General features: G+C 52.3%; 1 protein-coding gene across 1 annotated transcript; it reads right to left on the bottom strand.

Moving 5' to 3' along the window:
- Positions 1-2,898: 2,898 nt before the first annotated feature.
- On the bottom strand, positions 2,899-8,047 carry BATF (basic leucine zipper ATF-like transcription factor). Its single transcript, XM_061998510.1, has 3 exons — positions 7,827-8,047; positions 5,927-6,031; positions 2,899-3,448 (listed from the first exon to the last, which is right to left on the bottom strand). Exons 1-3 carry the CDS (start codon positions 7,890-7,892, stop codon positions 3,242-3,244), a joined length of 378 nt encoding a protein of 125 aa, XP_061854494.1. The 5' UTR covers positions 7,893-8,047; the 3' UTR covers positions 2,899-3,241.
- Between the last annotated feature and the right edge of the window lie 5,454 nt (positions 8,048-13,501).

The raw sequence follows: 13,501 nt of genomic DNA, 5'->3' as shown, positions 1-13,501 counted from the left end.
TAGAGATGATTGCCCTTGCCACCACCCTGCCCTTTGCTCCTCATTTGAGCTTGTTAACAGCTCATTTGCTGACAACAGTGAAGGCCACCCTAGAGGACCTACCTGTACAGGGCCATTTAGAAATCAAAAGTAATTGCCTGAGGAGTGAGGAGAGGCTTGGGAGAGAGAAACAAGGGATAGTAGTGAGGATAGAAGTGAGGAATTCTCACATAGCCTGAACAAGCAGCTTGTACAGCTCTGCAAATAGCCTCAGGTAATGATCTTTTTCTCAGGGACTGGTTGAAAGGGCTGATGGCCCTGAAAGGATGTGTTGTGCCTTGTTGGTTGGGTGGTAAGGTCTCCCAGGGGAACCATTTTTCATAACAAAGACAGATCTGGTTCTAGGCACTGAACATTCAGCAGAAGAAACCGAGAGGTCAAAAAACACTTGAACCATACAGATCATCTTCTATCATCATCTTTTTGAGGGCAAGACTGGAGCAAAGACAAGTCAGATTAGAAGATGAGGCCCTTAGCACCAACACAGCCAATGTTTGGCCAAAGTGGCTTAGCACAACACTCCTTGGAGGCCTTCCAGCTCATAGACAGCCATGCAGAGGAAGGGCACCTTAACTGATGATGCCAAGACTACTGTTTAGGTTCTGGAGAGGATGTTGTTGCAAATTGGTCTCCCAGTCTCACCACTTATTCTCGTTCTGAGTCGCAGTAGTAAGTCTGAGACGTTACCAGTGTGTAGTCGAGCAATTCTGCGGGCATTCCACAGAACCCCACCCAGCCTACAGGATCTCAGACTTCCACAGCTCTGCAACAAAAGTACTGTCTCCGTATCTGTGTGAGCAGAGGTGATACATATATATCAGGGTAGGACCTTCTCTATCTGCAGATAAAACCAAGCTTAGCCTTTTTATAACCATGAGAAAACACAAAGGTCACAGCAAGGATGGAGATTTCTTGTTACTGTAGGCAATGCTGTATTTTAAGTCAGTGCAAGTTTTGCTGGGGCTCTGTTACACCCTCCAGAGATGAATATGAACCTGCAGTGCCTTGCACAGCAAACTCCAAGTGAAGTACCAGTAGCTTTTTTCTCTATTCTGTGTAACGCAAGAATTGTGGAAGCATCAGAGCCCTGAGGAATAGCAAGTAAGAATTCCAGGGGCAAAGCCACCTGAAGCTGAAGGAGCAGAAGAATAACCTGTAAAAACAAGCTCCTCTAGAGCTGTAATCTCTGCAACACTTAAAGGGCAAAATCTCAGAGAGAAGCAAGTTTGAGAAGGGTCTTTGTAGCCTAGGTGGCTCAAAGTATGGCCTGTGGGGGGGGAATCAACAGCTCTGGTGGTTGTAACAATGGGTGCAGTGAAGACTACCAGTGTGAGATCTAGCAGAGGGAACGGGTGGAGGGGAGTGTGCAAGGTGTAAGACACACTGAAATTTCTCCTGCTGTTTTTTTGTCAAAATGATTTGGGTCTTTATACCACCCATAGATGTACTCTGCCTGTCCTGTGTACAGAAACCCAGCTGGAATAATTGTTATCCTTCCCTATATGTGAGTCCCCTTGGGGCAGGGGCAGAGTTGTACAGAGGTGTCAGTGCAATCATTCATTGCCTCAGCGCTGCTTTCGCAGGGTGGTGACTCCCAGGGCATCCCTGGCCACTGCACTTCCCATGCTGGCACACCAGCTGTAGGCAGGAGGTTCACAAGCCTCTTAACAGGCTGTGACAGAACTCCCTGTGCTATCTGTGCCTCTCCAGAGGATGTCTTGCTGAGGCATGGCAGTGGTTACCATCCCACTAGTGCCAACCAGGGAGAGAAAATGGGCACAGCACATTACAGACTTTTCCCAGCCGCTCTTGAGGACTATGATGATGGGCCAAACCTGTCTGGAAACATGCTGCTTCTCTGCACTTGAAAGGTATCTACAAATTGGGTCCATTTAAAAGCCTATGCCAGCAGCACTGTTTGTGGTACCCTATCCTGAAAAAATTGCAGCTGATGCACCTTGGAGATGGCAGCAGCCCTGAGACAGCATTAGCAACAGGACCTGCACTGGCAGGTGGGCTTCAGCCTTGTGTATAGAGTGGAGCTGACAGATGGACTGCTGGCTGTGAGGATGACAGGTGCAGAGGCTGTCTATATGGACAGGCTTGTGCTTCCACTAGATAAAACTCAGCAGAACTAATCTAGCCTTAAATGACCTTTGGGATTTAATCTGCTTCAGTGAATGGGGTAGCGCAGCAGCTTTTTGTGGAGCTGTGACTGGTGAGGAAGGGCAAGCAGCATAGGCTGCAGGAATGTGCCTCATAAACCCAAGGGTCCTGTTTGGCCCTGCCTCCCCTGTGCACTCCAGTGCAGCACCACCACCCCCCTCCACACTGTGAGGCTGCTTTGCAGCTGTGCAAGCTGAAGGCTCCAGCAGCCCCCCAACACCCACCCACGATGCACTGTGGCAATGCCCCTCCACATGTGCAAGGGGAGCACCTGATGCTCTAGCCATCGGCCACAGGGAGCTGAAGGGAACACCAGGGAAGAGACCTCTGAAGTCATATGGCATGCCAGACTCATCAGCCAGGTCCAGCCCTGCAGCAAGAATGGATCTGTCTCCGTTACGGACTCCTTTGCCCCACAAACTGTTGCTCCTCAGCCTACCTAGCCCTCATGTGTGGGCCCCACTTCTGTGGGGCTCCAGCTGCTGGCCCTGAATTAGACATCAGCACATGCAGGGCTGTTCCCCGGACCCCTGGCGCTGCCCTCCTGCAGCCTGTGTCCTCGCTGTGTCATGCTGGGTCTTAGATTTGTCTCGGATCCTACTCTGGAAACAGAGTTAAGCGTTTTCAATCTTTATTTTACAAAAATAAACCAGTTTTGCCCTAGTACTCTGTGGCCCCCCACCTCTGCCCCTTCTCGCGTGCCTCTCCCAGAGCCGTGGCTGTCGCAGGCCACAGGCAGCTGCTGGCACAGAGGCTGCCATGCTGCTCCTGCAACAGCCCCCAGGCAAGGGCCAGGGAAGGGGGTTGGTGCCTTTTTGCCAATGCCTCCTCTTCCCAGGATCCAAGTTGGAAACTGCCCAAAGATGCTTCCCGGTGGCTCTGCCATTTCTGCATCGGGAGTGAGTCTTAGGCAAGTCACTTAAGAAGAGGTGTCCATCCGTCCATCCCTCCCTCTGCCTTGGATGGAAAAGTGAGCCCCACAGAAGTTGCATCTTGCCGGCGGTGGAGCTGGCAGGCTGCTGTCCCACCGGCTGGCTCAGTGCTGGAAGCGCGGGGAGCTGATGTGGGGCTGGTGGAAGGAGTGTGTGGCATAAAGCACTTCTGGAGGGGGCGGAGGGGACGTCAGGATGGAGCAGAGCGGTTCGTGGGAGCTCAGCATGGAGGTGAAGTGCTTCATCTCCTCCGTCAGCTGCTTGATCTCCCGGCGCAGCGCAGCGTTCTGCCTCTCCAAGTCTTCGCTCTCCTGAGGAGACAAAACCACAGGGGCTTCCACAGGGACGAGCCGGGGACACGGGGATGGCGGTCCCGCGCGTCCCTGCCGCGCCGAATTCCCCGAATGACAGGTTTCCGGTAAAGGCGGCGGAGAGCCGCGGCCGGGCAGCCCCCGCCTGCCCCCGGCAGCCGCGCCGGGCCGGGAGCGGGCGACGCTGCCGTCGCCAGCCGCGCTCCCCGGGCCCGGCTTACGAGAAGTGGCTGCGGCCGCTCCCGCCCAGGCTTTCTCGCTCCCTCTCACGCACGCTGCCCGCCGCTCCCCGAGCCGCCCGCCGGGGGCAGGGCGCGCTCAGCAACCGCCGGCTTTAACCAGAAAACCACCTGCCACAGGAAACCTGTCATTGCCCTGGAAAGAAAAGACTCACTGCTTCCTGCTAGCAGCCGGGGAAACCAGCGGCACGGTGGGGAGGAGGGGGAGACGCTTGAGTCAGAAGAAAAGAGAAACCGAAGCCTCAGAAGAGCAGAATTATTACTGTTATTAATGAGAGTAACAACGAAGGGGTTAATAATGATGCTTATCCGTGTCTCAACGATCCCGAGAGCATCACAGCCCTACCCACAGGTACCGCAGCAAGAAGTGTAACCAGCTCCTGGCTGGAGCGTCCTGGGCAGCAATCCACCGTGGAGCCAGCAGCCTGGGCAGGACCGGAGGAGGGAGGGGGGACGTGGCAGCAGGCTCTGCAAACCCAGCCGAGACAGTTAAAGCAGGATGCGGCACTCTGAGGCCCTGGAAAGTTGCACCAGCGCCTCGGTAAAGCAAAGCTGCCGTCCCTCTGCTCGGCCCTGCGCTGCCCCGCTGGCTGCGGTGGTGCCTGCGCCCCGCACACAGGTCGGAGGGCACCCGGCACTGGCAGAAGTGTCACAGGAGGAGCTGGCCCAGCATCTCTCGGACGTGACTAAACACTCTGGAAATTGCGACTGACGTTGAACTCGGGAGCTGATGGGAATCACCCAGAGGCAGGGAGCCCCAGCCTCCCCATGACTCATTCTCCTCGAAACACAAGCTACAAAGTTCTGGAGCAAGTGGAGCTGCTTGCTACGTTTATACCACCATAGCTCAAGCTGAGCCATGCTCTTCTGAGCGGGACCATGTCAGAGAAGCAGAGTCCTTGATGCAGAGTCCTGACCAAAGGCAAAAAGGTCTCAGGGAATGAACCCAAGGTGTCACTGGTCCACCAAGAATTGCAAAAAAAAAAAAAGCAAAAATTCCCTATCCATCATCTACTTGTCTCTCTTCACTTCTCCAGCTTCCTGCCAGAGTCCTCTCTGTCTGAAACAAACTGAGCTTAGCCCTCCTGCTCCTGTCCCCTTGGGAAGGCAAGAAGCCTGTGCTATCAATGCTAGCTAAGCAGTAGTCTCATAAGCAAGTGATTTGTTATCTGCTCTAAGAAGAGCAGCCCAAATCTCCTTGTTGCACAGCTAGGCAGGATTTTCCTGGGGGAAGATCAGAGCTCACATCCACCTCCAGGATTACTGTAGAGAGAGCACTGACCCCAAGGAAAGGGCAACTCTTCACCCCTCACAGGTATCCAGAGCCATTGCTGCTGACAGACCTAATGCAATGATCCTAGAGCCATGTCAGCTCTAGAAGGATCATCAGACACTAAGAGTGAAATCTCTGTCTTAAACTCAGCTCTAACCACTTACCAATATGCAAAATGCAATGGAGCCCAGCCCCTGTGCTCAGTCACTGACCCCACTCTCCTGCCCACTCTCCAACCAGAAGTGACCATTCCTCCTGAAGAGCAGATGCCTAATTCTTCACGCTGGGAAGGACACAGGGGTGCTCACAGTGCCACAGAAGGAGAGTGGGACAGCAGGGTGAAACCAAAGGAGGGAAATTCCATGCTAAACAACAGGAAAGGCCTGCAGGCAGTGTGCAGTGTTCAGATATACAAAGGGATACAAGTGCTATCATGGAGACATTTTAAAATACCAGAAAATTATTAATATTCCTTTATCTATGCTGCATAGTGTCTCAGGGAACAGACCAGTCGAGGTGGCTCATTTGACTCCACATCACTCTGTTGTTCTTACCAATGAATACAAAATGCTACCTTTTCAGAAGAGCATCCCTGTGTGCTGTTGCACTGCTGTGTAAGTGGTGGCATGAAGCACAGACCCAGGGAGAGCCCGCCCAGGTGAGCCTGGGCTCTCAGAGGGCTTCTGACTGAGCAGCTGGTCAGAACAGGTTAGGAAAGGAAATGGCTAATGTCAGACGGAGATAGATAAAGAGATTCAAAACTGGCTGCAAAACTGAATGCTTCAGTAGCAGTCACCCTGGGCCGTGTGCTCTCGTTGTGAGTGCTGACTCCTACATCCTGCCCTAGCCTCACTTTTCCTGTCCTGCCTCAACTGAGCATCTCTGCTCCAAGTCCGCAGGGGAAAAGCATGTTGTCCCCTGCGTGAGCCCTCAGCAGTTGGGATGGGGAAGGGTGGGGATGCTCACCAGGTGCAGTGTGTCTGCCTTCTGAGTCTGCCTCAGGCGGCTCTTCTGGGCAGCGATGCGATTCTTCTCTCTCCTTTGGACTTTCCTCATGTCATCAGAAGAGTCCTAGGGAAACAAGGCATGGAAATGATTGGGGCATGCCCTCCTTCACCCTCCTCCTGCATAGCTGTAGGTGGGAAAGGGACACAGCAAATAACATCACTGAAGCACAGGATATGGGATGTACACCCTCAGCACCAGGATAAGGCCATACCCCACGGATGTGTAATGCTTGTGGCATCCCTGTTGCTAGGAGGGATGAGTCTGATACCCTGGGGCATTCCAGCACAGCTGGGAAATGACTGCTCTTCCTTCAGCAAGAGGTAGGCCTGGGATATGGCTTGAGGGAGCAGAGTAAGGACCTCTTTCCAGAATAGAAGTAGTTTGAATTCCTTGTTCAGAAAGCCTTTTCCTTCCCCATGTCCCTGGGGGCATCCGGCACTGCAGACGTTCCAGCACCTTGTCTAAACCATATTTACAGAAACTCAGCCTGTGTTTTTCTCCTTTCATCCCTGTAGGTGCCATCCTACCTCCATCAGCCTTCTCCCTCCCTCAGGCTTTATTTGTTGCATACCCTTAGAATTTGATATGGCCCCTGCATGTTCAACTGGACAGAGCCAAAGTTTTTGGTTTATCCCCAGATCTCATTTGCTCCAGCTCTTTTCAGTAGTTCCTTGGTAGCAGTGCCTACAATGCTGACTGAAACACTCTGAGACCTCTTGGACAGACGAGAGCATAGCTCTCTAGGTTCCAGGTCATGAGCATCCTGCAGCACCATTCTTTGCTGAGACCTGGTCCTGCTGCTGCCTTCTGACAGTTGAAACTGTCACACAGAGTCTTTCATCTTCTATTTTCATATTGCACTGCCTCTTTTGTGGACTCTCTAATGTTCACACCATCGTTTCTCCACAGGACTACAAAACTTAGCCACAAAAGTTGTCTTGCCAACCCATCTGTCTGTCCACATCCTTTCACCCCTTCCACCCCGCCCAAGATCTTTTATTTTCTTTGAATTTAACTGTTTAATCCTTGCTTTGAATACCCCACAAATGTCTCAGATACAGCTCCCATGTCCTGCACCAAGTCCAGTCCCTGTCCTTTGGCAACCCCTGTGTTTTCTGCTGTTCTCTACCAGGATGCTTCCCCATTCCTGATTGCAAGCCCCAAATCATCTGCCCTAATCACCCCCAAGATTTCTGAGCAAAGTCTCAGCCGCTTGCCAGCCCTAGAGAAATGTCAAACGATGGATATAATAAAGCTTAGCCAGAAAAGGCAGTGGAAATACCTTATACTTGTGTCAGTATCTGCCAGCAAAAGACCTACCATTAAGATACTCCATGCAAGAACACCATATCTTTCAGTCAAGCACTACTGAGACGAAAAACCTCTGAGGCTGACCATAGGAGAAAGCAGACCCAAAGTGTCAGGGCTTCTCTGGGCTGTGAGCAGTGTGGGACAGCAGGGAGCAGGCGAGCTGCCTCTGGGCTGGCCCACTCTGTGGTGAGATGAGGAGTGCACGTTCAGGCTCCTGTGCCAGAGTACCAGCTCTCACCCTGAGCCTTCCTGCCTTCTGCCTGCCTGGTGTGTATCACAAGGCCCACTCTGCCTGGGTGTCCCAGCCCCACAGTGGCCCCTGGCACTGGGCCTCCTCTCTTCACCCATGCCTAGCTCAGTATCAGGGCTCCTGTCGGGGATCTCGGTCAGGCCCCCATCCCTCTCCCCACAGCGGTTCCTAGAAAGCCCCACCGTACCATGCTGTGGAACTGCCAGCCATGGGATGCCACCCTTCCTCCTGCCCAGCTATGGCCCACTACGAAGGACTCTCCAGCCAGGGGGAGCTGGTGAAGGATCCCTGCTTTACCTGCTTGCTTGGAGGTGGGGACTGGCTGAAGCTACTGGAGTCGCTGCTGTCGGAGCTGTGGGGCATGGCTCCCGTCTCTGGCTCCCACGGCCTCTTCAGCTTCCTTTGTGCCTTTGACGTGCCTGTCTTCTGTCTTGCTTCCCTTCCCTGTCCCCCGTCCTCCTCTGTCCCCCTTGAAGTGGCCCTCGGCTTCCTGGCTCTGGCCCAGCCCGGGGGCACCCTGTCCTCCTGCCTCGCACTCTGCCGCTTTCTCTGCGTCTCCTCTCGGAGCCTCTGCACCTTCCCTTTAGGTCTCAGCCTCCTGTGGTTTCTCAGAACCTTGGGGATGTAAGCTGAAAGTCACGTGGCCGGAAACTTTATAAAGGCGAAGAAGAAAAGTTACAGAAGAAGAAAAAAGAAAGAAAGAAAAAAAAAAGCAGATCTGGGAAAAATGAGCTTCAAAATAGCCTGAAAAACCCCCGAAAAACACCTTCAGGCGGCTGAAAAACAGCGAGATGGGTTTCCTCTGAGACAAACAGCCGAGATGGAAAAGAAGAAAAGCCCCATCTCCGGCTGTGAAACCTGGACCCTCAAAGGAGGGCAGTGCGGAGGAGGTGCTGCCTGGAGCCCCAGAAATTCCAGGAGTACCGCGTGCCATGCCAGCCCCGTGCAGGCACGAGCTCAGTCCAGCCCTGGGCAGCTTCCGCCACCCCAGCCCAGCGGGGAAATTCCCGGGCAGCCACCCACCTCCCCACAGCCCACCCACCCCTCCTGCCACCCCCGCCGCCGGTGACGTGGGTCCCCGGGATGGCACAGGCCCCACGTAAGCACTGTTTGTGCAAAGGGCTCACATGTGCACCGTGAAGTACCAGTCCCACCTAAGAAAAAAGGCTCAGGATTGTAGAACATTGGGTCTGGTTTTGGTAGGACTGATGTTGTCTATAAGGCAAAGCTCTTTAGCACTTGAAAATATTGATTTGCACCTCACTGGCCCACAAGGGGAAAGTCAATCCTGGCACACAAATTATGCTGTAAACATGTAAACAGACCCAGAAGCCTCAGACCTAATTCTCACTCTGTGCCATGGTATGAGCTTGGCTACACCCCAGGGGATGTGAGAGTGTCATAAGGGGTCTTGACTCCCTGCCTGCTCCCCTCTAGTTCCCTCTCACTATGGCTGGCAGGAGAAGATATCAGGAGAAAACTGTGGGGAGACGGAAGCATTATGGCACATTGGAAGTTGTTTCCTTTCTATCCTCCCTCTGCCCACACCCGGCTTGGGCAGCAAATGATGGCAGCAATGAGAAGCTGCTTTGTATCCTCTTGTTTCTCCCCTCGTCTGTGCTGTGTGGGACCACTTCCATCCTTGGTATGAGCCCCGATAGACTGAAGATGTGTAAGCAGCCCCCCGGGGCAGCAGTGCTTCAGGAGTGCCCTCAGGATACCCCAGGCTCTGGAGGTGACAGTGCAGGAGCAGGGAGTGCCTCAGCAGGGGCCGTTTGCTTTATGATCTGCTCCTGTAACCAGAGCAAGTGGGATGAACCGGGGGCCACATGTCAACAGGCTCTCCATCCACAGATAGAAGTACACATCTTCAGAGTGGCTAAGCTCTCACACATGCTGTGAGGAGTAGATGCAGAAACAGCCATGAACCCATCCACAGTAACTCACTCTTGTGCAAAGAAGCAATTCCCAGTTCCCACTTACTGTTTTTAGTCGTATATTGGTATTCTGGTTGAGTTTCTCCTGTCTCAAGCAGGAGCAGCGATCAAGTCATCAGGAGCAAGACATCAGCAAGGGAGGGCACTTGACGTGCAGTTGGCATTAGGGAAAAAAATATTGGCAGCTTTGGGTTTTCAGCATTCTTGCAGCACAGAAAGCACACACACAGAGGAGCACATGCTTGAGGCGCAGTACGCTTTTGTGGCCATTGCTGGCATTCCTTCCCAGCCCCACTGCTCATGGAGCAAAGACAGGGACAAACATGGCCAACAGCACATGAGACTGGCTACAAGCAGGGAAACTGCCTGGCCTAGCTCCAGTAGCAAAACTGCTCCATTTTGGCCCCATTTCTCCTCTTTAGAGACGTCTCATGCATCCATCGGTGCATTACCCTTGACTCTATTATCTGAACATTTCACAGCCTGAAATGTATGTTTTCTCCTTGTGTGCTGTAGGGAAACACAAAGATCTTCCACACCTTGGGATGTGGCTGGGAGGGTTTACTTGCTGGGCATGAGCCACTCTGAGGGCCCTCATCTCCTGGCAGCACAGCCTCCCCATTGCAGGCTGGTTCCAGGAATGGAGCAGCCAAAGGCAGTGGTGAGATGGGGTTTTGAGTTGGGCCTCCCAAAGTCCTGGCTAGCGGCACAACCACTGAAGCATCCATTTGCTCACTGCATCACTACACTTCCTGTGAACTCTGCAACCCGGTACAACGCTGCCTTTCCAGGAAGCGCACTGCTGGACTCCCGCTCTCCTGAGGAAACCCACGGACAGTGGGGCTGAGACCGCCTGCCCTGCCCTGCCCTGCCCTGCCCTGCTTCACAGGCTGCTGCCGTTCAGGGCAACACAGAGGGAGCTCCATCCTCAGGGGAAAAACAGCCTTGTTCCATTACTGGGCAAATAAGATGAATTCCTCCTTTTGTATCTAGCAGGCCAATGGCTGAAGCGGGAGTGATGGGGAAGGTGGATTCATTAGCAGGAGGCAGTTCAATGAAGCTGAGTGTCCTGGCAGGAGCTGGACAGCCAGTGCAAAACTGGCCAGAACGTGGCTATGGCAAAGGTTAGTCTTTGATCCACAGGAGGAAGGCTTTGAGCTGTGCCCTGGTTCACCCAGAGCTGGCCTTCTGTTAGCAGCTGATATCAGGAGAAAGTAATATCAAAGGAAAGGGTTTGGGCACATGGTCTTGCTGAGCATCTCTCTTCCCTCCCTGCCCTCAAGCTGGCTATGATGCTAATGAATCCCTGTCACTTAAGAGCAATGATTAAGCAATGCTGTAGATGAGACCTTCCTGAAGGGAAGGTGGGCAGAGCCTGCACAGTGCTCCCCTGGGCTGGACAGGACCCATGTTGCCTCCTCGCAGGCAGCACCCTGTGTGCTTCCTCCGGGCAGAGCTATGATCCCCAACCCAGAGCAGCAGAAACCACCAGTGCGGCTCCACCAGTGTCTGCTCTTGGCTCTCCAGGTGTGGCCCTGGGCACCTGCCACACACACTGGGGAGACGATATCCCGCTCTTCCTTCTCAGGCTCTCCTTCTCTCCTGCTGTCAGGGGGAGACTTGGGAGTCAGCCTCCTAATCTCTGTGCTTGACTCAGGTGACTGAATTTACACAGCAAATAAAGTCCCCCGACTTTCTTTCTGGGATCATTTAAGGTTTCTTGATCTTAATCACAATAACTGAAATTGCTGTCAGTGGCACTGGATGAACTCAAAAGTGTCAAGTTACTGTCATAGCAACAGCCTAATGGAACAGGGATATTTCCAGAGCTTTTTAGGGGAAGGATGGGACCATCCAGTTCTGCATTTGTTCCTTCCACATAGCAGCAAGGACCGTTCTCTCTGGGACAGAGCGGCTGCAGGGACTATGGAGGCTGTGCTTAGTGTGATCTCGCCTGCCAGAGAAGTGGTTTGAAAGCAGCAAGATGCAGTTCAGCAAGAACAAATGCAAATGTAAAGCAAAGTGAGATATAGGTAGAAGAACTGGGGAATAACCGACTGGGCAGCAGAACGGCAGGGAAAAATCTGGGGGTTGAAGATCATTGTAAAGTGAAGGTTTGGCAGCAGCAGTGCAGAGGTGTCATGAAGGGGCTGGGTGTTGGCCTGGGGTGCTGGGTGCAAGGCAGAGGAGACGGCTGCCCTGGCCTGCCTTGCCTGTGCACACATTCACAGTCCCAGCTACAGAGGTGGAAAAGTCCAATAGGAAGGATAAATGCATAGAGGTCTTGCCTAGGAGAAAGGAGTTAAGAGGTTAGGTCCATTTAGCCTAGAAAAGAGAAGCCTCGGAGGCGGAAAGTGGGTGAGAGGAAGGCGCAGTCTTTGATATGTTGTAATGGAAAGGGTGGTCAGCCGTTTGCTGTGCAGCCAGCACAGGGTAAGAAGCGCCAGGCTCCAACTGCAGCAGGAAAGATTTGATTCTGAGGTACAATGCAAGATGAGGATAGGAAGATCCTGGGAAGCATAGCTCAGGAAAGTTAATCAAGCCTCTTCATATGAAGTGGCTGGGAACAAGCCTCTGTCAGAAAGGGTCCCAGCTGAATCCTGCCTCTGTAGGATGTCAGAGTTATGTTCCCAGGGTTTAAATAAGGAAATTTTGGTTTTAAACCCAGTGAGCACACAGGGGACTTCTCAGACTTAACTGCAGCCAATCCCTGTGCCTCCAAAGCCCAGAAAGGTCCCTATATCCCACCTGTGCAAATTGCTTCCTCAGCACAGGTTGTTGCTAGAGTTTCTTTGTACACCTCCTGCCTCGGCACTCTCACCTTCTGCAAGCTTACAGCAGCAACATTCAAAACTGCATCTCACCCATCTTGTTTGCATGACCATTCAGTGCACAGTGCTATTTAAAAATCCAGCCTAGAGCAGCTACCAGCTTCATCCTCCTGTAAACTACTGCAGTTGCTTCTGCTTCGCATGCAGTATTTTATGCAAATATTTTCTTACAACATTTGGACAATTGCAACAATTTGCTTCTTATTCCTCATATGAGTTTGAAGACTTATGTGGGAAATTCAGTGCTGATAAGGGATGTTAAATGAATGGTGACGTTGAACAAAATCTTTGCTCTCTACCAGATAAGTTTCTGCCATATCCGGCTCTCTCAGCATGTGTTTGCGACTTGGGAAGCTTCCCCAGCTGACAGGAGGGCTTGTCTCTGTCATGAGGGCTATTGAGATGAGCCAGTGCAAGAGCCAGGTTGTGACAGGCAAGTATTCATCCCCTCTAGCAGAGAGCAAATGCCCATCACACACTTTCAGTCCTTATCAGTCTGTTGACATTCAGGAAACAGGTACTTTACACCCCAAATGTCTGATAAATGACAAGAGCTGTAAGTCAAGCACACAAAAGTACAGAAATCGCATAAGTAGGTCCCTTAAGCACTCTGTATTTACACTCTTCTGCCAAGCAATATGCTGTACTCTACAGCTTTTTGATCCCCAAAGGTTTCTTCCCTGAGATGCCTGCATTACCTTCATTGCTGTCCTGTGGTCAGAGCCTGCTCCAGCATTCCTCTTTTCCATTTCTCTGAGGACTACTAGTGCTCATCACTTCAGCACTGAGTGCTTTGGGGCTACTAATGAAGCTATTTTCTCAGCCACCTTCTCAGGTGCAGGAGGTGGGGGGTGGAGTTATCCCTATTTAACAGTTCCAAAACAAGAGACAGAGAGATTTAGGTCATAAGTATTCGGTCGTTTTGGACAGACCGTTTGAACCAGCTAGGATCTCTTTTTCAGTGGTTTTAGCTCTACAGAGCACCTTATTTAACCAAAGCCCAGCTCCTGATGTCTGTGACTGCAGCTGCAGACTTCTAGCACTTCTGTAAATCACCTCTGGCAAATGAGGAAGACGTGGCTGCTCCTGAGAAAGCTCTTGCTTATGCGGCTCACCGCCTCACAGAGTAACTTCGAGGCAGGGGCAGACACAGACTCAGCTCTCCAGGGAGGCACTAAGGAGACCATCCTTCCTGCCCGCAGTC

This window comes from Colius striatus, chromosome 6 (genome assembly GCF_028858725.1).
Source record: "Colius striatus isolate bColStr4 chromosome 6, bColStr4.1.hap1, whole genome shotgun sequence".
Classification (NCBI taxonomy): domain Eukaryota; kingdom Metazoa; phylum Chordata; class Aves; order Coliiformes; family Coliidae; genus Colius; species Colius striatus.
Note: the sequence above shows the minus strand (reverse complement) of the source record. Positions and strands in the feature narration are given on the sequence as shown.